The sequence below is a fragment of the Phyllobates terribilis genome, unplaced genomic scaffold, assembly GCF_046119375.1.
Source record: "Phyllobates terribilis strain yellow unplaced genomic scaffold, ASM4611937v1 Scaffold_13__5_contigs__length_258822181, whole genome shotgun sequence".
Lineage (NCBI taxonomy): Eukaryota > Metazoa > Chordata > Amphibia > Anura > Dendrobatidae > Phyllobates > Phyllobates terribilis.
Genome location: NW_027362773.1, coordinates 26187283 through 26213518, shown reverse-complemented (window position 1 = coordinate 26213518; position 26236 = coordinate 26187283). Strand labels below are relative to the sequence as shown.

Here is a 26236-nt window from a genome sequence, read left to right as displayed (position 1 = left end):
ACTCAGAGATCAGCTGTGAGCGCAGGGGGAGGGGGTGAATCACCCGGAGATCAGCTATGAGCGCAGGGGTGAATCACCCGGAGATCAGCTATGAGCGCAGGGGGAGGGGGTATCTCACCCGTAGATCAGCTGTGAGCACAGGGGGAAGGGGTATCTCACCCAGAGATTAGCTGTGAGCTCAGGGGGAGGGAGTGAATCACCCGGAGATCAGCTGTGAGCGCAGGGGGTGAATCACCCGGAGATCAGCTGTGAGCGCAGGGGGAAGGGGTATCTCACCCGGAGATCAGCTGTGAGCGCAGAGGGAGGGGGTATCTCACCTGCACATCAGCTGTGAGCTCAGGGGGAGGGGGTGAATCACCCGGAGATCAGCTGTGAGCGCAGGGGGAAGGGGTATATCACCCGGAGATCATCTGTGAGTGCAGAGGGAGGGGGTATCTCACCTGGACATCAGCTGTGAGCGCAGGGGGAGGGGGTGAATCACCCGGAGATCAGCTGTAAGCGCAGGTGGAGGGGAGGGGGTATCTCATCCGGTGATCAGCTGTAAGCGCAGGGGGAGGGGTGAATCCCCCAGAGATTAGCTGTGAGCGCAGGGGGAGGGGGTATCTCACCCGGAGATCAGCTCTGAGCTCAGGGGGAGGGGGTTAATCACCCACAGATCAGCTGTGAGCTCAGGGGGAGGGGTGAATCACCCAGGGAAGAGGTATGAGCGCAGGGGGAGGGGGTGAATCACCCGGAGATCAGCTGTGAGCGCAGGGGGTGAATCACCCAGAGATCAGCTGTGAGCGCAGGGGGAGGGGGTGAATCACCCAGAGATCAGCTGTGAGCGCAGGGGGAGGGGGTATCTCACCCAGAGATCAGCTGTGAGCACAAGGGGAGGGGGTATCTCACCCGGAGATCAGCTGTGAGCGCAGGGCGAGGGGGTGAATCACCCGGATATCAGCAGTGAGCACAGGGGTATCTCACCAGGAGATCAGCTCTGAGCTCAGGGGGAGGGGGTGAATCACCCGGAGATCAGCTCTGAGCCCAGGGGGGGTGGTGAATCACCCGGAGATCAGCTATGAGCGCAGGGGTAGGGGGTATCTCACCCAGAGATCAGCTGTGAGTGCAGGGGGGGTGAATCACCGAGGGATCAGCTGTGAGCGCAGGGGGAGGGGGTGAATCACCCGGAGATCAGCTGTAAGCGCAGGTGAAGGGGAGGGGGTATCTCATCCGGTGATCAGCTGTAAGCGCAGGTGGAGGGGATGAATCACCCAGAGATCAGCTTTGAGTGCAGGGGGAGGGGGTATCTCACTCAGAGATCAGCTGTGAGCGCAGGGGGAGGGGGTGAATCACCCGGAGATCAGCTATGAGTGCAGGGGGAGGGGGTATCTCACCCGTAGATCAGCTGTGAGCACAGGGGGAACGGGTATCTCACCCAGAGATCAGTTGTGAGTTCAGGGGGAGGGAGTGAATCACCCGGAGATCAGCTGTGAGCGCAGGGGGTGAATCACCCGGAGATCAGCTGTGAGCGCAGGGGGAAGGGGTATCTCACCCGGAGTTCAGCTGTGAGCGCAGAAGGAGGGGGTATCTCACCTGGACATCAGCTGTGAGCTCAGGGGGAGGGGGTGAATCACCCGGAGATCAGCTGTGAGCGCAGGGGGAGGGGGTGAATCACCCGGAGATCAGCTATGATCTCAGGGGGAGGGGGTGAATCACCCGGAGATCAGCTATTAGCGCAGGGGGAGGGGGTATCTCACCAGGAGATCAGCTGTGAGTTCAGGGGGAGGGAGTGAATCACCCGGAGATCAGCTGTGAGCGCAGGGGGTGAATCACCCGGAGATCAGCTGTGAGCGCAGGGGGTGAGTCACCCGGAGATCAGCTGTGAGCGCAGGGGGAAGGGGTATCTCACCCGGAGATTAGCTGTGAGCGCAGAGGGAGGGGGTATCTCACCTGGACATCAGCTGTGAGCTCAGGGGGAGGGAGTGAATCACCCGGAGATCAGCTGTAAGCGCAGGTGGAGGGGAGGGGGTATCTCATCCGGTGATCAGCTGTAAGCGCAGGGGGAGGGGTGAATCACCCAGAGATCAGCTGTGAGCGCAGGGGGAGGGGGTATCTCACCTGGAGATCAGCTGTGAGCGCAGGGGGAGGGGGTATCTCACCCAGAGATCGGCTGTGAGCGCAGGGGGGGGTATCTCACCCAGAGATCAGCTGTGAGCGCAGGGGGAGGGGGTGAATCACCCGGAGATCAGCTATTAGCGCAGGGGGAGGGGGTATCTCACCTGGAGATCAGCAGTGAGCACAGGGGGAGGGGGTATCTCACCCGGAGATCAGCTGTGAGCTCAGGGGGAGGGGGTGAATCACCCGGAGATCAGCTGTGAGCGCAGGGGGAGGGGGTGAATCACCCGGAGATCAGCTGTGAGTGCAGGAGGAGGGGGTATCTCACCCGTAGATCAGCTGTGAGCTCAGGGGGAGGGAGTGAATCACCCGTAGATCAGCTGTGAGCGCAGGGGGAGGGGGTGAATCACCCGGAGATCAGCTGTGAGCTCAGGGGGAGGGGGTGAATCACCCGGAGATCAGCTGTTAGCGCAGGGGGAGGGGGTATCTCACCCGGAGATCAGCTGTGAGCGCAGGGGGAGGGAGTATCTCACCTGGAGATCAGCTTTGAGCACAGGGGGAGGGGGGATCTCACCCAGAGATCAGCTGTGAGCTCAGGGGGAGGGGATGAATCACCCGGAGATCAGCTGTGAGCGCAGGGGGAGGGGGTGAATCACCCGGAGATCAGCTGTGAGGGGAGGGGGTGAATCACCGGGAGATCAGCTGTGAGCGCAGGGGGAGGGGGTATCTCACCCGTACATCAGCTATTAGCTCAGGGGGAGGGAGTGAATCACCCGGAGATCAGCTGTGAGCGCGCGGGGGGGGGCAATCACCCGGGGATCAGCTGTGAGTGCAGGGGGAGGGGAGGGGGTATCTCACCCGGAGATCAGCTTTGAGCGCAGGGGGAGGGGGTATCTCACCCGGAGATCAGCTATGAGTGCAGGGGGAGGGGATATCTCACCCGGAGATCAGCTGTGAGCGCAGAGGGAGGGGGTGAATCACCCGAAGATCAGCTGTGAGCGCAGGGGGAGGGCATATCTCACCCGGAGATCAGCTGTGAGCTCAGGGGGAGGGGGTGAATCACCCAGAGATCAGCTGTGAGCTCAGGGGGAGGAGGTGAATCACCCAGAGATCAGCTGTGAGCGCAGAGGGAGAGGGTGAATCACCCGGAGATCAGCTGTGAGGTCAGGGGGAGGGGGTGAATCACCCGGAGATCAGCTGGGAGCACAGGGGGAGAGGGTGAATCACCCGGAGATCAGCTGGGAGCACAGGGGGAGGGGGTATCTCACCCGGAGATTAGCTGTGAGCGCAGGGGGAGGGGGTGAATCACAGACACTCTGCACTTACAGTAGGGAGCCTTGTGACAGAGAATACATTGTGCACGCTGCGGTTGGAAGAGAGAGCTCTTATGACAGGAACTGTGCAAACTCTACCAGCTGATCACCCGCTACCAGGACATAATGGAATAATGACAGGGGGCGCCAGAGAGCATAATTCAAAAAATAAAAGCTTGGTATGTTTTGAATGAAGCATAATTTTGAATCACTATAAATTACAAAAATATTTATTTCTACCTTTTCTGGTTGATTAACTGTATTCTTTATGGTGGCACAACTCCTTTAACCCTTTTCCGACCATGTCAGTAATAGTACGTAGCTGTGTTCTGGGACTTATGGACCAGTTACGTACTATTACGCGTGCAGCGATCGCGCAAGCACACAAGCGGTGCGGGGCGATCGCCGCCGGGTGTCAGCTGATTGTCACAGCTGACACCCGGTGCTATGTGCAGGGAGCGGTCCCGCACCACTCCCGGCACATTAACCCCAGCAATGCTGCGATCGAAGTCGATCGCAGCATTGCGGTGGCAAGGGGGGAGGTGATCGGTATACTCACCTCTCCTGCGGGCGGCCAGCGATGTCTGCGGCGGCTTCCGGATGTTGCCATGACGACCCGATGTCATCATGACAACATCCGGGTCACCAGGAGGCAGGACGTTAGTTTGGTCATGCGCAGTGCGCGAACAAAGTAATGTCTCCCCTGTGTGCAGCGCTGATTGGTTGCATGACAAAGGGAGCTGCTGCTCTCTATGCCATGCAGCCGATCAGGCTGCAAAAAGTGAAAGTCCCATAGTGGGGCAATGTGTAAAAGTAAAAAAAAGTAGAAAAGTGAAAAAAAAAAAAAAAAAAATTGTAAAAATATATAAAAAAAAAAGAAAAAAATAATCCCCAAAAAATAAAAATATATTGAACCCATAATATTTATTTATTATGAAAAAAAAAATAAACCAATAAAAGTACACATATTTGTTATCGCCGCGTCCGGAACGACCTGACCTATAAAACTGTCCCACTAGTTAACCCCTTTAGTGAACACGGTAATAAAAATAAATAAAAAACGAAGCAAAAAACAATGCTTTATCATCATACTGCCAAACAAAAAATGGAATAACACGCGATCAAAAAGACAAATGTAAATAAAAATGGTACCGCTAAAAATGTCATCTTGTCCAGCAAAAAATAAGCCACCACACAGCTCCATTGTCCAAAAAAAAAAAGTTATAGCTCTCAGAATAAAGCGATACAAAAAAAATTTTTTTTCTAGAAAATCGTTTTTATTGTGTAAAAGAAAAACATAAAAAAACCGATATAAATGCGGTGCCGCTGTAAATGCACTGATCCGAAGAATAACGCTGCATTATCAATTTTACCACACGCGGAACGGCATAAAAAAAACGCAAAAAAACAATTCCTGAATTGTTGGTTTTGTTTATTCTGCCTCCCAAAAATCAGAATAGAAAGCGATCAAAAAATTTCACGTGCCCAAAAATGGTACCAATAAAAACGTCAACTTGTCCCGCAAAAAACAAGCCATCACATGACTCTGTCGGACAAAATATGGAAAAATTATAGGTCTCAAAATATGGTGATGGAAACACTAGTCTTTGCAAAAAACGCGTCTTTTAGTGTGTGACAGCTGTCAGTCATAAAAACCCGATATGAATCTGGTATTGCTGTAATCACACCGACCTGAAGAATAAAGTCATCTAATCACTTATACCACACGAGGAATGGTGTAAAAAAATAAACTCTAGGGTTACGGTTGTGCTAGGGTTAGGGTTGGGCTAGGGTTAGGGTTGGGGCTAGGGTTGGGGCTAGGGTTGGGGTTTTTTCAAAAGTAAAGCAAAAAAAAAAAAATGATGACAATATGGCGACCAGTGTTGAGCGCAAGTGCTCGCTACTTGAGTTTGCATCGGGTACTCGGGTATGCACTGAGTATCGCGGGTGCTCGAGTGACATGCTCGAGTCTCTGCCCCATATGCTTCGAGGCCAAAAAACCCGTTGCTGGGATCGCCTGCCATGCACGAGCGATCCCCGCATGGTTTTTTGGGGTTTTTGGGTGTCTAACAACCGTGAAACATGCGGGGCGGGGACTTGAGCATGTCATTCGTGCTCCCGCGATACTTGGTGCATACCCGAGTACCCGATGCAAACTCAAGTAGCGAGCACTTGTGCTCAAGACTAATGACAACTTATTCAATATAATGACCTAATGTTATCAAATTCTGTCGTACCTTTGGGTTCAAAATGTACACTATACCCCTTAATAAAATCCTTGAGGGGTCTAGTTTCCAAAATGGGGTCACTTGTGGGGGGTTTCCACTATTTCGGCACACCAGGGGCTCCCGAAATGCGACATGGCATCCGCTCTTGATTCCAGGCAATTTTGCGTTCAAAAAGTCACACAGCGCTCCTTCCCTTCTGAACCCTGCCGTGCGCCCAAACAGTGTATTTTCCCCACATATGGGGTATTGGCGTACTCAGAAGAAATTGCACAACAGTTTTTAGGTTCCATTTTCTCCTCTTACCCTTGTGAAACTAAAAAAATTGGGGCAAAAAGATAATTTTTGTGGAAAAAAGTTAGATTTTTTTATTTTCACGGCTTCATGTTCTAAACTTCTGTGAAGCACCTGGGGGTTAAGGGTGCTCACCACACATCTAGATAAGTTCCCTCAGGGGTATAGTTTCCAAAATGGTGTCACTTGTGGGGGGTTTCCACTGTTTAGGCACATCATGGGCACATCCGCTAATTATTCAAGCAAATTTTACATTCAAAAAGTCAAATGGCGCTCCTTCCCTTCCGAACCCTGCCGTGCGCCCAAACAGTGGTTTTCCCCCACATATGGGGTATCGGCTTACTCAGGAGAGATTGCACAACAAGTTGAATGGTGCAATTTCTCCTGTTACCCTTATGAAAATGCAAAACTGGGGGCTGAAAAACATTTTTGTGGGAAAAATGTGAAAATTTTATTTTCACGGCTCCATGTTATAAACTTCTGAGAAGCACCTGGGGGTTCAAGATGCTCACCACACATCTAGATAAGTTCCCTGAGGGGTCTAGTTTCCAAAATGGTGTCACTTGTGGGGGGTTTCCGCTGTTTAGGCACATCAGGGGCTCTCCAAACGCAACATGGCGTCCGCTAATTATTCAAGGAAATTTTACATTCAAAAAGTCAAATGGCGCTCCTTCCCTTCCGAACCCTGCCGTGCGCCCAAACAGTGGTTTTCCCCCAACATATGGGGTATCGGCTTACTCAGGAGAGATTGCACAACAAGTTGAATGGTGCAATTTCTCCTGTTACCCTTATGAAAATGCAAAACTGGGGGCTGAAAAACATTTTTGTGGGAAAAATGTGAAAATTTTATTTTCACGGCTCCATGGTATAAACTTCTGTGAAGCACCTGGGGGTTCAAGATGCTCACCACACATCTAGATAAGTTCCCTGAGGGGTCTAGTTTCCAAAATCGTGTCACTTGTGGGGGGTTACCACTGTTTAGGCACATCAGGGGCTCTCCAAACGCAACATGGCGTCCGCTAATTATTCAAGCAAATTTTACATTCAAAAAGTCAAATGGCGCTCCTTCTCTTCTGAGCCCTGCTGTGCACCCAAACAGTGTTTTTTCCCCACGTATGGGGTATCTGCGTACTCAGGGGAGATTGCACAACAAATTTTGGGGTCCATTTTTTCCTGTTACCCCTGCAAAAATAAAAAAATTGGGATCTAAAGTAACATTTTTGTGAAAAAAGTTAAATGTTCATTGTTTTCTTCCACATTCCAAAAATTCCTGTGAAGCACCTGAAGGGTTAATAAAGTTCTTGAATGTGGTTTTGAGCACCTTGAGGGGTGCAGTTTTTAGAATGGTGTCACTTTTGGGTATTTTCTGTCATAAAGGCCCCTCAAAGTCACTTCAAATGTGATGTGGTCCCTAAAAAAATGGTTTTGTAAATTTTGTTGGAAAAATGAGAAATCGCTGATCAACTTTTAACCCTTATAGCTCCCCAATAAAAAAAAAATTGGTTCCAAAATTGTGCTGATGTAAAGTAGACATGTGGGAAATGTTATTTATTAACTATTTTGTGTGACATATCTCTCTGATTTAACGGAATAAAAATTCAAATTTTGAAAATTGTGAAATTTTCAAAATTTTTCAATTTTTTCACAAATAAACGCAAGTGATATCGAATAAATTTTACCACTATCATGAAGTACAATATGTCATGAAAAAACAATCTCAGAATCAGGGGGATCCGTTGAAGCCTTCTAGAGTTATTACCTCATGAAGTGACAGTTGTCAGAATTGTAAAAATTGGCCTGATCATTAACGTGCAAACCACCTTCAGGGGTAAAGGGGTTAAAGGATACGGATGCCTATTGAAGCAATTTTTTTTACTTTAAAATGCATGTATTTTGAGCTGAAAATAATTTTTGCAATGGGTTTCATTAAAAAGTTACGAACTCTCCTATTAGAACAAGCTCACTAACGGATTCTTAGTTAATCATACTCTGCAATCAGCAATGAGTATGGGAACAAATAGCCTTAAAAGCCAAACATGATCTTTGCACACGCTCATTAGCTGCTTCAGTACAAAAGATAGGGCCTGGATCCATTTATTGCTGCTGAAGTACATGGGAATGTTATGAAAAACAGAAAGTATATTTCTAGAATAGCCCCAGAGGTCAGTGTGAAAATTGTAAGATTTCTAAATTTTTTATATACATTGTAATATGAAAAAAAACATTGCAAAAAAAAAAATACATTTAACATAAAAATTTGATTTAAACAGAAGATTATTTCCTGATGACACAATTCAAATTGTATACATATATCACCTTTACACAATACAGGTAATTGCTGGGGCCTGAACTCTGGGGTCCTCACTGCTTCATTCACACAGGGAACCTCGGGCCCCCTTTAAGGAATCAGCATAATGAGGAAACAGAGAACCTGATTTCAGTGACATGCCACTTACTGGGCTGTATGCTGCTTTTTTAATTAAATCCCTGTTTTATCAGCAGGAGATTATTACTAAAGGACTAGTAAACTTGCTGCCATGTAGTCCTCCATATTCACGAGCTCTGTATAACCCCACCCCCACTGATTGGCAGCTTTCTGCCTATGCACAGTGTACACAGAGGGTTATACACAGTTCAGTATTCAGAGAACTGCAGGATAAAACAGGGATTTTATCAAAACTTCAGAAAGCAGCCCAGTAAGTTATACATCGCTAGAATCAGGCTCTCTGCTCCTACATCATGCTGCTCTCAGATGGGTTAGCAAAAACCTGCTGACAGATTCCCTTTATCTGTCAGGGAAGCAGGCATAAACAGTTCTACTATTCTAAGCTAATTGGAAAGCAAGCATTTATCCCTCTGCTATCCTAGCCCACAGGAGAAATCAACAATAACTCCTCCTTTACAATACAGGGTGCGCCATTTATATGGATACACCTAAATTAAATGGGAATGGTTGGTTATATCAACTTCCTGTTTGTGGCACATTAGTATATGGGAGGGGGAAAACTTTTCCAGATGGGTGGTGACCATGGCGGAGATTTTGAAGTCGGCCATTTTGGATCCAACTTTATTTTTTTCAATGGGAAGAGGGTCATGTGACACCTCAAACTTATTGAGAATTTCATAAGAAAAACAATGGTGTGCTTTGTGTTAATGTAACTTTATTCTTTCATGAGTTTTTTACAAGTTTATGACCACTTATAAAATGTGTTCAAAGTGCTGCCCATTGTGTTGGATTGTCAATGCAACCTTCTTCTCCCACTCTTGACACACTGATAGCAACACCGCAGAAGAAATGCTAGCACAGGCTTCCGGTATCCACTCACGGTGGGTCTCAAACGGTCCTATGTTTCCCTGGACACCAGCTGGGGGCGGCAGGATTCAGCCCTTTATATGGTGGGAGTGCCGGCAGAACTCTCCGAGTCCTTGATGTAACTTACTTCACAGGGTGACAATGCCGCGCTCTCTCCAGCAGCGCGGGTCTATCAGAGGGGACGGCTACACTCTGCAGCGTAGAGGAATACAAATCCACAGCGCTCCGTCTTTCACAGCAAGCTGCCATGCTCTCTTTCCTCTGAACTTTTACTTTCACTTCCTGCCCAGTTCCCTCCCCCAAGTCCCTCCTCCTCCAATCCACTCTCTCTCCTTCTATCCTTCCAGGCTGTGTCATCTGACTGAAAAAAGGGTCCCTGGGAATTGTAGTCCACTGCAGCTCAGAGGAAAAACGATTAATGTCTGTAGGTCCCTGTTTAACAGCAGCTGCAAAGCTCTTCTTAGTGTCTGTAAGTCCCAGTATACCAGTAGCTGATCTGACAGTTCCATGTGCAGGTGTTACATTTATTTCAAAGAGAGTGCAATTAAATATTAAGTTGAGGGTGTCAACAATTTTGTCCGGCCAATTTTTGGGGTTTTGTGTGAAATTATGTCCAATTTGCATTTTTTTTCTCTGTTTATTTTGTGTTCTTCCAATAGACACAAAGTAAATAAACTTGTATAACAAATCGTGTAATTGCAATCATTTATTTTTGCAATCAAATACTTCATTTCTGGAACAATTTCTGGGGTGCCAACACTTTAGGCCATGACTGTATTGGCTTTTGTCCAGAGATGGATACAACCTATAGTCCATAATATGATACCTAATGATTACATTCATGCCTTTTGACTTAAAATATCTACAAAGATGATTGCCAATTAAGGCACAAAGTGTTAAAAAGAATCACTCCCCAATGTATTGTAATAGTCCACAGTTAATGAGAAAGGTGGTGAGTTGTCCCAGTCCCATCAACTCCTTCCTTCTCATGATATGTGATACTCCTTGGATCTATCCCTCCAGAGACCCAGAAATGGCCCAGTTATGTTCCATGGCTTAGGGATAATAATTCTACCAGATTCTAGACATGCTGAGTTAAAGATTTTTTGATGGCAGATATTGATTTGGTGAACATGGGTAGAAGGCGTACACCCTCAGGGAAACTAGGGAAGGAGAATTCATTTATTTGGACTGATATTGACAAATTTAAGACAAAGCTCTTATATTGGAACCTGTTATTAACTCCTCAGCTTTATGCGTTTGTTTCATATTTAGAGCAATAAATCTTGTATTAAAGGAAGGACTATTTTTTTTTTTTTTTTACAGAACCTCATCCTTGTGACAATTGTGACCTACATTACACAGAGTGACTGCAGGCTTATTGATTTGGACCATACAACCCCTTCAAAGGGGAATTTGTCATCAGAAAATGATCTATCGTTTAAATCAATTTTTTTTACATTTTTCATATCACTATCTATATTTTAAAAGGCAATAAAAAATATGGCAATTTTCACACTGGCCACTAGGTCTATTTTCAAATCCTACTTCTTGTTCTTCACATGGACTCTAATCTGGGCAAAAAGCATTGTGAAGAGAGAGGGAAGAGGGGAGCTGTAACAACACCTGTTGGGATTGGTCGATCCTCTATTATCCATTATGTATAGAGGTGTTACCAGATATTGTAATTTTGTCTTTGATGACAATGAGACTGCTGAAAAATCATCTGTATAGAACAGAGGGTATGAGGGCAGGATAAGGTCTAGTGCCCAGTGTATTTCTATTTTCTTCTATACAATTAATTCTGTAAGCTTACAGAATGCTGCTGTATTCTTTTGTTTGTATATTGTGCAGTCATAGCAGCTTGCACCTGTTCACACTTCCTTTTTTCTTTTAAAAAGTGTTGGCCAGTTTCTTTTTTTTTTGTAGTATTAAAGGTGGTGAATGCCTCCATACTTGGCTGATCAGTCCTCCCATCAGCCTAAAACTATTTTTAATTAGTGCTGGATCTTACTTGCCCTTTAAATTTGTAGACTTTTAGCGTGAGAGAGTCATGTCTGATAAATATTAGGTTTAGGGTCCTACGAAGGAAAGGCCACCTTGTCATGGCTAATGGACTCACAAGAACTAGCCAATTTGGTGACTAAGTACCTTAAGTACAATAGTATATAAAACAATATAATAGTATATAAGTATATTCTTTATAGCAGGAATGCAGTCCAAATTTCATATATTCAGTGTTTGCATACATCTTAGTGCTTCCAGAGTGCTGCTGTATGCTTTTGGTTGAATATTATGCAGTCACAGCAGCTTGCACCTGTTCACACTTGCTTTATTCTGTTCAAAGGTGCTAGTTAGTTTTTTCTATAGATATAGGCAACAAATAATGAAAATGCCAAAGATTTTCAAAATACATTTCAAATAAAAACCTGATTTAAGCAATAGGTCATTTTCTGATGACACATTCGCGTTAACTTTATAATTATAAAGTCTGAAGTGGCTGAGAAGAAACCTTCATCAATTAGACCCTTGCAGGAGTAATTGTAAGCTTTTGTCTGGCCTCCAGTTCTGTGAAATGGATTTTGTCTCTCTCTTTCTTTTATCTATTCCCAGCTGACCTGTAGGCAGATAATACTATGTTATTCTCTTTCTCTGATGTAAAATCCTCACCTAACATTGCTGTGACTGTGAATAATCCAATATTTTTCTGTTATGTTAATCTCCCTGATCTGGCTCAACTACACAAGGCTCTGAAATTTGTCTGGACCCCAATATGTGTGCAACGTTACAGCGGTTTACACCTGTGAATGCGGCCCTACACAGATGTGTTACAGGTCCAGACAACCTCTGTCTATGGGGTCTTAATGGACCTCTGTATATTTCTGATTTCATATGGAAGCTTGCTGAGTTTTTTTGTTAGATTTCATATGAATTCGACAGATCAAAGTGATGTTGGTCTATTTCAGATGCTGAGGAGGCTGGAACTGCAAAATAGTGCCATATACCTTCAGCGACCATGGAGCCCCTGCAATAAAAACCTGTTTTACCTTGCCACCAGGGACAAAACCACATACAATTTCTACAAATGAAATGTGTGAAGAAGACATTAACATCTATGCACGCAAAGCGAACACTTGAGATTGCATTTCGGCACCGTACCCCATCCTGAAATGCTGCATATATGCTACAGTTATATGAAAAAGTTTGGGCACCCCCTATTAATCTTAAGCTTAATGTTTTATAAAAATTGGTGTTTTTGCAACAGCTATTTCAGTTTGATATATGTAATAACTGTTGGATACAGAAATGTTTCTGCCTTGAAATGAGGTTTATTGTACTAACAGAAAATGTGCAATCTGCATTCAAACAAAATTTGACAGGTGCATAAGTATGGGCACCCTTATCATTTCCTTGTTTTAAATACTCCTACCTACTTTTTACTGACTTACTAAAGCACTTTTTTTGGTTTTGTAACCTCATTGAGCTTTGAACTTCATAGCCAGGTGTATGCAATCATGAGAAAAGCTACTTAAAGTGGCCACTTGCAAGTTGTTCTCCTGTTTGAATCTCCTCTGAAGAGTGGCATCATGGGCTCCTCAAAACAACTGTCAAATGATCTGAAAACAAAGATTATTCAACATAGTTGTTCAGGGGATGGATAGAAAAAGCTGTCTCAGAGATTTAACCTGTCAGTTTCCACTGTGAGGAACATAGTAAGGAAATGGAAGAACACAGGGACAGTTCTTGTTAAGGCCAGAAGTGGCAGGCCAAGAAAAACATCAGAAAGGCAGAGAAGAAGAATGGTGAGATCAGTCAAAGACAATCCTCAGACCACCTCCAGAGAGCTGCAGCATCAACTTGCTGCAGATGGTGTCACTGTGCATCGGTCAACTATACAACGCACTTTGCACAAGGAGAAGCTGTATGGGAGAGTGATGCAAAAGAAGCCGTTTCTGCAAGCACGTCACAAACAGAGTCGGCTGAGGTATGCAAAAGCACATTTGGAGAAGCCAATTTCTTTTTGGAAGAAGGTCCTGTGGACTGATGAAACCAAGATTGAGTTGTTTGGTCATACAAAAAGGTGATATGCATGGCAGCAAAAAAACACAGCATTCCAAGAAAAACACTTGCTACCCACAGTAAAATTTGGTGGAGGTTCCATCATGCTTTGGGGCTGTGTGGCCAATGCCGGCACCGGGAATCTTGTTAAAGTTGAGGGACGCATGGATTCCACTCAGTATCATCAGATTCTTGACAATAATGTTCAAGAATCAGTGACAAAGTTGAAGCTACGCAGGGGATGGATCTTTCAGCAAGACAATGATCCAAAACTCCGCTCCAAATCTACTCAGGCACTCATGCAGAGGAACAATTACAATGTTCTGGAATGGCCATCCCAGTCCCCAGACCTGAATATCATTGAACATCTGTGGGATCATTTGAAGAGGGCTGTCCATGCTCGGCGACCATCAAACTTAACTGAACTGGAATTGTTTTGTAAAGAGGAATGGTCAAAAATACCTTCATCCAGGATCCAGGAAATCATTAAAAGCTACAGGAAGCGACTAGAGGCTGTTATTTTTGCAAAAGGAGGATCTACTAAATATTAATGTCATTTTTCTGGTGTGGTGCCCATACTTATGCACCTGTCAAATTTTGTTTGAATGCAGATTGCACATTTCCTGTTAGTACAATAAACCTCATTTCACGGCAGAAGCATTACTGTGTCCAACAGTTATTACATATATCAAACTGAAATAGCTGTTGCAAAAACACCAATTTTTATAAAACATTAAGCTTAAGATTAATAGGGGTGCCCAAACTTTTTCATATAACTGTATGTGCAATTCCAGGGTAATGGGAACTTCATACATTGATCATTTAAGCTTCTAGGATTTAAATACAGTCTTGTTCTATCAGGACTGTGGAGTTGGTAAGCTAAGTTCAGACTCCTATTTTTCTCTACTCTGGATTTGAGTCCTTCATAGATTTCCAATATTTAGTAGTAAGATATGCTACAAATATAAGTTCAGCTTACCGTAATATACATCATTAGGTCTTTGAAGCACAAGAAACGCTGTGTCGGAGCGTAGGACAATCACATAAACAGGAGAGAATCCAGCTCAACAGACTTGTGAACAAACTATATTCTGTACTCACTAGTGATGAGCGAGTATATTCTGTTAACCCTTTCGGCGAGCATGCTCGCCGAGTATCTTCAGCGTGCTCGGGTGTTATGTTTCAGTTTTGCGACTGTTTGACAACTTTAATACATGTGAGGAATGCCTAAGAAATATTAAAGCTGTCAAATAGTCGCAAATCATGAGCATGGTGTGACTGAAACATAACACCCGAGCACGCTGAAGATACTCAGAAAACACCCGAGCATGCTCGTAAATCTCGAGTAATGAGCATGCTCGCTCATCACTAGTAGTCACCAAAAAGTGCTCAGTAGAGGATAAAACAGAATCAGTGATGTAAGTTACATGATATGCAATATCAACGTGTTTCAGTTGACTGCGCACCCTTAATCATGATGATCATGATTAAGGGTGCGCAGTCTCCTGAAACGCATCAATGTCGCATATGATGTAACTAATGCATCACTGATTCTGTTTTATCCTCTACTGAGCAATTTTGGTGACTACAGAAACAAGTTGGTTCACAAGTCCGTTGAGCTGGATTTTCTCCTGTGTATGGGAATAAGATAGGCTATTCAAATACATTTTTTTCTAAGGACTTTGGGGCAGCATGAAGATATCTAGAGTGAGGAACAGGAGAGAACAAAGAAGAGGTGATAACTGCTTTTCTATCACCTCCAGAACACCCATGCTATCACTGGTTATTATATTTTTAAGAAATCCAGGTCTTTGAGTGACAGAACATAACGTATATTAAAGGGGTTGTTCAGTCCAACTTGATAAGTCTGAAGTCATTCTGTGTGGATTAACCGGTTTCTGAGCGGGGACCGGAGGGTATGTATACATGCTCCCGGCCAGAACCTGTCCAGTGGGCACTGCCTCGCTCCATACACTTGTATTGTGTATGTCCACAAGTGTATGGAGCGAGGCCGCGCCCACTTGACAGGCCTGGCCGGGAGTATGTATAAGGCATCCTAAGGCATTGCAAGACCTGTCCCACATGCCAGTTAACCGCTCCCACCTCTCACTTCTGAAATCCTCTTGTGCCACAGCCCATCATAGAGGTACCATTTGACTGAACTGCCATGGACCTGGTCGGCCCCTTTGTTAAGTCTGTTCGAGGGCATCAATATATATTGGTCATCCTCGACTATGCTACACGGTACCCAGAAGAGGTTCCCCTGAGAAACTCCTCTGCGAAAAGTATAGCCCATGAGTTAGTCCACATCTTTGCTCGGACAGGACAAACGAAGGAGATCCTGACCACCAAAGGAACATCCTTTATGATTAAGGTGATGAGGGAACTGTGTAACGTATTGCAAATTACACAATTGAAGATGTCAGTTTACCATCCATAGACAGACAGCCTTGTGGAAAGGTTCAATAAAACCTTAAAGAGTAAGCTTAAGAAGGTCATAGAAAAGGACGGTCAAGACTGGGACTGTCTCCTCCCAAATCTATTATTTTTTATCCGGGAGGTTCCACAAGCTTCTACCGGATTCTCTCCGCTTGAACTCCTGGATGGCCGACATCCTCGAGGTATCTTTGAAATAACAAAGGAAACCTGGGAAGCCGAGGTCACGCACCATTGGAGCATCATCTAGCATGTCACCCAGATGCAGGAGAGGATTGCAAAGGTAATGCCTATCGTAAAGGAACATCTCCTCCAGGCACAAGAGGCTCAATCCTGGGTCTACAACTAGTCAGCCAAGGTGAGGCAGTTAAGCCCCTGGGACCGAGTCCTTGTGCTTATTCCCATGATAGAGAGTAAGTTTTTGGCCAAATGACAAGGCCCCTATGAGGTGGTAGACAAGCTGGGTGAAGTGAACTACAAGGTTCATCAACTAGGAATACATAAGCTGTACCAGGTCTACCATGTCAATCTTATCAAGACATGGCAAGACAGAGACCGCGTTGAAACTCCATGTTTGCTGGTTAAGCCAGAAGGGGACATTGAAGATGTCACCATAGCTGAGACGCTGTCGAAGGCCCAAAAACAGCAGTGTCAGGAATTGCTGAAAACAGGACTGGTTTTCAGATTTGCAGGGGTGTACAGATGTCATAGAATACGCATTTCTGACTGAACCCCATGCACGGGTGAACTTGAAACCCTACCAAATTGCCGAGGCCCAGCAAGAACTAATCTCCAAGTAAGTGAATAGTATGCTGAACCTCTGAGTCACTAAGTAATCTAAGAGCGGGTGGTCTAGCGTGATTGTCCTTGATCCAAAACCAGATGGCGAATGGAGATTCTATAATGATTATCGGAAGCTGAACGAAGTCTCCAAATTCTTATCTGATGCTGCATGACGATGAGATGATTGAGAGACTTGGGTCGGCAAGGTATATAACCACCTTGGATCTAACGAAGGGATATTGGCAAATCCCCATATCACAAGAAGCCAAGGAGAAGACTGCTTTCTCCACGCCCTATTGAAGTCCCACCAAGTCTGGATACCATTCGGACTGCAGGGAGCTCCTGCCACCTTCCAGAGGGCCATGGACCAGATCCTTGCACCCCATTAGAATTATGCTGCGGCAGACGATATCGTAATCTTCAGCCCGGATTGGGGAAGTCATCTCAGAAAGGTGCAGGCAGTATTTGGTGGGGTTCATTATACAGTACAGACCAAAAGTTTGGACACACCTTCTCATTTAAAGATTTTTCTGTATTTTCATGACTATGAAAATTGTACATTCACACTGAAGGCATCAAAACTATGAATTAACACATGTGGAATTATATACTTAACAAAAAAGTGTGAAACAACTGAAAATATGTCTTATATTCTAGGTTCTTCAAAGTAGCCACCTTTTGCTTTGATGACTGCTTTGCACACTCTTCGCATTCTCTTGATGAGCTTCAAGAGGTAGTCACCGGAAATGGTTTTCACTTCACAGGTGTGCCCTGTCAGGTTTATTAAGTGGAATTTCTTGCCTTATAAATGGGGTTGGGACCATCAGTTGTGTTGTGCATCAGTCTGGTGGATACACAGCTGATAGTCCTACTGAATAGACTGTTAGAATTTGTATTATGGCACGAAAAAAGCAGCTAAGTAAAGAAAAACGAGTGGCCATCATTACTTTAAGAAATGAAGGTCAGTCAGTACGAAAAATTGGGAAAACTTTGAAAGTGTCCCCAAGTGCAGTTGCAAAAAACATCAAACGCTACAAAGAAACTGGCTCAAATGAGGACCTCCCCAGATAAGGAAGACCAAGAGTCACCTCTGCTTCTGAGGATAAGTTTATCCGAGTCACCAGCCTCAGAAATCGCAGGTTAACAGCAGCTCAGATTAGAGACCAGGTCAATGCCACACAGAGTTCTAGCAGCAGACACATCTCTTCAACAACTGTTAAGAGGAGACTTTGTGCAGAAGGCCTTCATGGTAAAATAGCTGCTAGGAAACCACTGCTAAGGACAGGCAACAAGCAGAAGAGACTTGTTTTGGCTAAAGAACACAAGGAATGGACATTAGACCAGTGGAAATCTGTGCTTTGGTCTGATGAGTCCAAATTTGAGATCTTTGGCTCCAACCACCGTGTCTTTGTGCAACGCAGAAAAGGTGAACGGATGGACTCTACATGCCTGGTTCCCACCGTGAAGCATGGAGGAGGAGGTGTGATGGTGTGGGAGTGCTTTGCTGGTGACACTGTTGGGGATTTATTCAAAATTGAAGGCATACTGAACCAGCATGGCTACCACAGCATCTTGCAGCAGCATGCTATTCCATCCGGTTTGCGTTTAGTTGGACCATCATTTATTTTTCAACAGGACAATGACTCCAAACGCACCTCCAGGCTGTGTAAGGGCTATTTGACCAAGAAGGAGAGTGATGGGGTGCTACACCAGATGACCTGGCCTCCACAGTCACTAGACCTGAACCCAATCGAGATGGTTTGGGGTGAGCTGGACCGCAGAGTGAAGGCAAAAGGGCCAACAAGTGCTAAGCATCTCTGGGAACTCCTTCAAGATTGTTGGAAGACCATTTCCGGTGACTACCTCTTGAAGCTCATCAAGAAAATGCCAAGAGTGTGCAAAGCAGTCATCAAAGCAAAAGGTGGCTACTTTGAAGAACCTAGAATATAAGACATATTTTCAGTTGTTTCACACTTTTTTGTTAAGTATATAATTCCACATGTGTTAATTCATAGTTTTGATGCCTTCAGTGTGAATGTACAATTTTCATAGTCATGAAAATACAGAAAAATCTTTAAATGAGAAGGTGTGTCCAAACTTTTTGTCTGTACTGTAAATCCAAACAAATTTGCCATGGGGAAAGAGGAGGCCAAATATCTTGGATATGTAGTAAGTAGATGTGAATTCAAACCCCAGATCAATAAAGTGGACGCAATCCAGAACTCCTGAGACCGCTCTCAAAACAGCAAGTTAGGGAGGGTCTTTCTGAGAATCATGGAGTACTACAGGAGGTTCATTCCAAACTTTGCCATGGTAGCTGCACCCCTTACTAATCTCCTAAAGGGGACAAAATCAGTTATGGCCAAATGGATGTCGGAGGCAAAGTCGGCCTTTCAAGAACTGAAAGTAACTCTGAGTAAGCAGCTGGTCCTGGTAGCCCCTGACTTTAAGAAGGAATTGGTACTCCAAACGTACGCGTCAGAAGTCAGATTAGGAAAGGTCCTTTATTATGATATACACGGAGAGGAGCATTCTGTTCTCTACCTGAATAGGAAACTATCGGCATGTGAGAAAAATTATTCCGTTGTAGAAAAGGAATGCTTGGCCATAAAGTGGGCAGTGCACACATTGCGATACTATCTCTTAGGGTGAAATTTAATTTAGTGTGAGACCATAACCCACTCAGGTGGATGAGGGAGAAAAAGGTGAAAAATCCTTGCGTTACCCGCTTGTTTCTAGCCCTGCAGGATTTCCATTCCCATGTGGAACATAGAGGTAGAAAGTTATATGGTAATGCCTATGCTCTCTCGAGAATCCTGTGTCTAGTGCTAGAAGGTACCAAGCCCCACGCCTTTAGGCAGAGGGGGTGTATTTAAGGTGGCTGCCGGACACATAGTGGATGGGAGATATGTATCACAAAGGTGCATTTCCTCTGTGATATAAACCTGGAGTAATGCTCTAGTTCACATAATACTAAGAGGGGTTAATCAGCCATGTTAGGCCCAGATCTAATTGTGAGCAGCTGAAGAGTTAAGGCTGGATGACTGCTCACCATATCTCCACCCCTGGGTGTGATTCACTTTGTAAAATGGGACCTGTCTGACACATGGTTCTGTGAAAGATTCTGGATTGTGTGACTTTGCAAATGGACTAAGCAGCTAGACTCTAAGCTAAGCGGGCAAACCAGAACTATAGCATGGACTTTTGATTTATGTTCACTTCGTGCTGGACAGGGGCTGCATTTAAGTTTTCCTGTGATGTGGTTTATGAGGACTGAGATAAAGCAGCCAAACTTTTAAATAGAAATGGTTCCTATTATACCTCAGATTGCTTCCAAGTGAGTAGCATTGTTACATTGAAAGAAAACTGGCAGCTCCCGGGAAAACTAAAGTTCATTTTCTCCCAGGTGCTGCACTTTCAGAACAGCGGCTGGCATCTTCATAACACTATTAATCTGCAGATTAACCCCATATCTGCAAAATAATAGCATTATCTGACCTATCAGGTTTCCTTTAATTTAAAAAGCAATATAAGTTCGATATTACCTTCATCACACTGATCTGGAGAATCGTGTTTCCAGGTAATTTTTACTGCACAGTTACCGTATTTTTCGGACCATAAGACGCACTTTTTTCCCCCCAAATTTGGGAGGAAAATGGGGGGTGCGTCTTATGGTCCGAAAGTAACTTACCAGTGGTGGTGGAGTGGGATCGGCGGCGGCAACAGTGGCAGCAGGTGGCGGCGGTGGCAGCAGAAGAAGTATCTTTCTTGGATGCCGGGGCCTTGCCTGGTACAGGGGCCGGTTTCTTGCTGGGAACAGCGTGAGCGGCTTCCGATGCGCGCGGCCATCTTTCTGAAGCTGATCTACAGGAAAATGGCCACCGAAGCTGGCGCATGCGCTCTGCTACGCCGGTGGCCATTTTCCTGTAGATCTCAGCTTCAGAAAGATGGCCGCGCGCACCGGAAGCCGCTCAAGCTGCTCTGCCATGCTACGCACAGCAAGACACCGGCCCCGGTACCAGCCCCAGCCACCACTCACCCAAGCCCCCAGCCACCAATCACCTAGGCCCCAAACCCCAGTGCCAGCCATCACTCACCCAGGCCCCAAGCCCCCAGAGCCAGCCACCACTCACCCGGGCACCAAGCCCCCAGCACCAGCCACCACTCACCCAGGCCCCCAGCCCCCAGCGCCAGCAACCAGACGCCCAGCGCAAGCCACCAGGCCCCCAGCTCACCAGCACCAGGCGCCCAGCCCCAGGCCACCAGCGTCAGGCCACCAGGCGCCAAGTGCAGGCCACCAGCTCCAGATGGCCAGGCCACCAGGCGCCCAGCCCCAGGCCAAGAGCGCCAGGCCCGGCTTCCTGAAGGACCTTGCCTCCTGTGTCCCCTGCTACACGGCCCTTCCAGGTAAGATACCTATTCAGACTATAAGACGGACCCCCATCTTATTAAAAAAAATTTCCACCTCAAAATTTGGGGTGCGTCTTATGGTGCGGTGCGTCTTATAGTCCGAAAAATAAGGTAATTTTTTTCCAGCATGTGCACTGTATACAAAGCGCAAAATTGAAAAATTGGCCACACCGGAAAGGGTTTAATCCCGGATTCGGTGCATTTCTACTGAGTCCGACTCCACAGCCCTGCTTGTTTGTATATCTATCTATCTATCTATCTATCTATCTGTCTATCTATCTATCTATCTATCTATCTATTCCTCTGGTGCTGTTATATTTATACACAGTGTTTATTTATAGCTATATTTTCTCTCTCCGTTCTTATTTTATCAGTCACAGACAGGTGAGAATATTAACTTGCCATGTGTATAATTATGCACGTATTCGTCAAACGTGACTTACTGAATGAATCAGCCGCTTGCACAGTTGCCACTGAATGATACTTATGCTTTGCATTCGGAATATTAACAAGTGCAAATCCTGCCATCTGCAACAAGCAACCAACCTCTCACCGGCAGCATCTTTTTTTTATCCAGAACTGATTGGAGCTTCTCTATCTTCCTAATAAAACTGCATATATTATAAGCTGGTATAGTTGTGCATACAGATAACTATTTGTACTTGTCAAGGCCGATACATTTTTCATTTATGTTCCTGTCGTAGGGAAAAGGCACTACTCATGGTCAGGACTAAATTAACCATTATTTTCAGTATGGCTGTGGACAATAACCCTACATCATCAGACGATGGTTCCCTGAGTTGAAGCCACCTTGATATAGCTCATGAAGCCTTAGAATTAATTTTTACCACCAAGACGTCTCATATTGAGGATCCCACTGAGATCAGTTGATCGCCGAGGGTCCCTCAGGATCTTAGATCTGTGTAGACCTATTAATAGTTGCTCATGTTTGTAGGAACCACTATATAGATACCGAGCAATATCATTGAAGACCATGGGTATAAATCGGTTCTAATTGATGCAACTAGTTCTCCAAAGCTGGATGTCCAGTTGGTCCAATCCGATTTTGATGGATAGACCCCTTCCTTTCATATCCCTCTTATAAACAATACAACAGTAATGGTGTTCCTTACGCTGCCATCGCTGCACGGTTTTAACTCTTTCCAGAACGTCTGCATCTGTGTTAAGTCTATCTTGTTAAGTGGAATTGATACTTCTCCTATAGGATCATTCCTGCTGAATCGATCATAGTCCAAAACCTGGAGATACAGGACTCTCTGCACAACTTTCTCATATGGGAATCCTGAAAAACATGAAAAGTACAGCATAACTTTTTGCACCTGAAGTGCTCAGTCCTAAATAAAGAGCTACCCAAGATATACAGGTACAATATATGAAGATCTACCTTACTACTTGATGTTACAGGAACCCTTTACAGAGTGCATGGAAATGCACATACAATGTAAGGGCTCATACACATGGCCATATTATGGCTCCATTTCTCTTAGACAGGACGATAGTGCCAAACATATGATGGAACCTGATGGCATAGTGGATGCTGGCACTTAAGTCCCATATGGCTCAATAGATTGTGCATGGGACTCCATGTACCACCATACAGCCATGTTCATGAGGTCATAAAGGCTCAAACACACCTGTGTATAGATAGAAAGAAATATCATGGTGCCGTTCTTCATCAGATGCCATACTATGGAGCTTTTCTCCCCCAGAAAAATTGCTTTTAGGAAAGAATATGTCTGAAAGGCTCTGATCATATCTGCATTGAAGGCTCCATTTGCAGTTCCATCAGGTTTGCCGGCAAGAAGAAATCTTCATGTATTGTTATTCCTGCCGTTAAAGTGACGGAAAGCATGACAAAGTCAATAGAGGCCATCGGGCACCCTGGGATCCATCGTACAGGTTCTGCCCTATACCTGTGGTCTTTTCAACTAAGATGACAATAAAAATCCTGACTGTACATTTCGCTAACGACAGTAGCAACCAGGGTCATGCAGAAGAACAATTTCCAAGACATCGGACTTGAAAGATATTGATAAAAATGTCACACGTAGCATAAGAAAGACATAAATACAATTACAGTAGTTATGGGGAGTGTAATATCTCTACAGATGAGTTCTCTATGATAGTTCATTGGTAACAGGGCTTAAAAGCATTTTTAAAATGTCAGAGGAATTTTTTTTTCCATATGAAAAGCAATTTCCATCCTTTTAGCAACAAAAAGCACAATGTGACAAATACCATTATAAGTTTGTATATTATTCTTATGACGGTTTCACAATTTTGTTCTATTTTTTTTCTTCTATATGAGTTTGCTGTTTGGTTTGAATACTTATATTAGGACCAAATAAGACAATTGCTAAAATAGCAAATTCTTGATCTTATGTTAAATCATCAAGACCCTCTGCTGGCAGCCCCCTTTTGCAATTGCCGACCAATGACATCCCAGATGTGCTCCATGGGATAACGCTGCAAGTTATGGTAGCACGTTTAGGCCATGCAGGCTGTTGTGTTGAAAAATGGCTCCTGGGACACTTTCATGTTTCCTCGTGAAGGCCTCTTCATGGCGTTGCCCACGTGGTCCTCTTGACCAATCTCTGGCTATCATTGCATCCAAGACAAAAGCGAGACTCATTGTCAAATAGAAAAGACCTCCATACCATTTTGGCTTGCAGCGTTTCTGTATACCATCGAGCACATCTGGGACACCATTGGTTGGCAGTTGCAAAGGAGCGGTCAGCAGTGGATTTTGATGATTTGCTCAAGTGCATTCAGCGTTGAAAAACATTCTTCAGACAACCATTAATAACCTCACTGATGGCAGCTAAGGCTGTAAGTGCGGGGATTCCTGCATGTGGTTCTCAAACTCAATACTGAATAACTCCAAATTTAGTTTCCAGTTTTTCACTATTTGCATATCATTAACACGTCTATTGATCCAATGATTTCCATAATTCCACGACTCATCCTTCTTGGTGTTGCAATTTTAGTGTTAAGGGGTGTGTATGTATACTGTTTGTATATATGTACCGTACAGACCAAAAGTTTGGACACACCTTCTCATTTAAAGATTTGTCTGTATTTTCATTACTATGAAAATTGTACATTCACACTGAAGGCATCAAAACTATGAATTAACACATGTGGAATTATATACTTAACAAAAAAGTGTGAAACAACTGAAAATATGTCTTATATTCTAGGTTCTTCAAAGTAGCCACCTATTGCTTTGATGACTGCTTTGCACACACTTGGCATTCTCTTCATGAGCTTCAAGAGGTAGTCACCGGAAATGGTCTTCCAACAATCTTGAAGGAGTTCCCAGAGATGCTTAGCACTTGTTGGCCCTTTTGCCTTCACTCTGCGGTCCAGCTCATCCCAAACCATCTCGATTGGGTTCAGGTCTGGTGACTGTGGAGGCCAGGTCATCTGGCGTAGCACCCCATCACTCTCCTTCTTGGTCAAATAGCCCTTACACAGCCTGGAGGTGTGTTTGGGGTCATTGTCCTGTTGAAAAATAAATGATGGTCCAACTAAACGCAAACCGGATGGAATAGCATGCCGCTGCAAGATGCTGTGGTAGCCATGCTGGTTCAGCATGCCTTCAATTTTGAATAAATCCCCAACAGTGTCACCAGCAAAGCAGCCCCACACCATCACACCTCCTCCTCCTTGCTTCACGGTGGGAACCAGGCATGTAGAGTCCATTCGTTCACCTTTTCTGCATCGCACAAAGACACGGTGGTTGGAACCAAAGATCTCAAATTTGGACTCATCAGACCAAAGCACAGATTTCCACTGGTCTAATTTCCATTCCTTGTGTTCTTCAGCCCCAACAAGTCTCTTCTGCTTGTTGCCTGTCCTTAGCAGTGGTTTCCTAGCAGCTATTTTACCATGAAGGCCTGCTGCACAAAGTCTCCTCTTAACAGTTGTTGTAGAGATGTGTCTGCTGCTAGAACTCTGTGTGGCATTGACCTGGTCTCTAATCTGAGCTGCTGTTAACCTGCGATTTCTGGGGCTGGTGACTCAGATAAACTTATCCTCAGAAGCAGAGGTGACTCTTGGTCTTCCTTTCCTGGGGCGGTTCTCATGTGAGCCAGTTTCTTTGTAGCGCTTGATGGTTTTTGCAACTGCACTTGGGGACACTTTCAAAGTTTGCCCAATTTTTCTCACTGACTGACCTTCATTTCTTAAAGTAATGATGGCCACTCGTTTTTCTTTACTTAGCTGCTTTTTTCTTGCCATAGTACAAATTCTAACAGTCTATTCAGTAGGACTATCAGCTGAGTATCCACCTGACTTCTGCACAACACAACTGATGGTCCCAACCCCATTTATAAAGCAAGAAATCACACTTATTAAACCTGACAGGGCACACCTGTGAAGTGAAAACTATTTCCGGTGACTACCTCTTGAAGCTCATCAAGAGAATGCCAAGAGTGTGCAAAGCAGTCATCAAAGCAAAAGGTGGCTACTTTGAAAAACCTAGAATATAAGACATATTTTCAGTTGTTTCACACTTTTTTGTCAAGTATATAATTCCACATGTGTTAATTCATAGTTTTGATGCCTTCAGTGTGAATGTACAATTTTCATAGTCATGAAAATACAGAAAAATCTTTAAATGAGAAGGTGTGTCCAAACTTTTGGTCTGTACTGTATATATATATATATATATATATATATATATATATATATATACACACACACACACACACACACAATGGAGCCGTCCTGGAAGAAAATTAAAAGTGGGGCAACAAATGCTAACAGTTCATTTATTCTAGACTGTACCAGGGTACAGGATCTTTGGTCACATGATGGCCAAATAACCATCACTGGGTGCTCTTATGGGGATGGAGACCATGGACAATTGCACACTTTGCCCAACCCTAATGCCAACCCTGCACACATATGTATACAAAGAGCATAGACATGTATATACATAGAAAACATACACATGTATACACAGAGCAGATTCACATATGTATACATAGAGCACAAACAACACATGTATATGTAGCACCCTGAGGATTCGGCTGCTACAGGGGTATTGCACCTCAACCCAGAGGTGTGATATTCCACTCCCGGGTAGGGAAGGAGTGTGAAACTGAGCTCGGTAGGCTGCATGCACTACACACATCCCATTTCCGAGGAACAGGCCGACGGTACTCCCACTTAGAAATGTGCAGGTACGACCGAGTCTGTTCCTGGCTGGAGTGGGAGGGGGGTGGTACATCCCAAGTAGTGTAGGGGCAGATAGGGGGAGCAGCCTGGGTAAAGATAGGAGC

The 26236-nt window shown here is 44.8% G+C and overlaps 1 protein-coding gene across 6 annotated transcripts in view; it reads right to left on the bottom strand.

The window, feature by feature from the left end:
• Positions 1–26236, bottom strand: part of SYT7 (synaptotagmin 7) — a 752204-nt gene that overhangs the window by 52622 nt on the left and 673346 nt on the right. For all 6 annotated transcript variants that reach the window (XM_073657964.1, XM_073657965.1, XM_073657966.1 and 3 more), the window contains one exon: positions 22061–22230. In XM_073657964.1, the coding sequence (XP_073514065.1) occupies positions 22061–22230 (170 nt within the window). The remainder of the gene's footprint in view (positions 1–22060; positions 22231–26236) is intronic.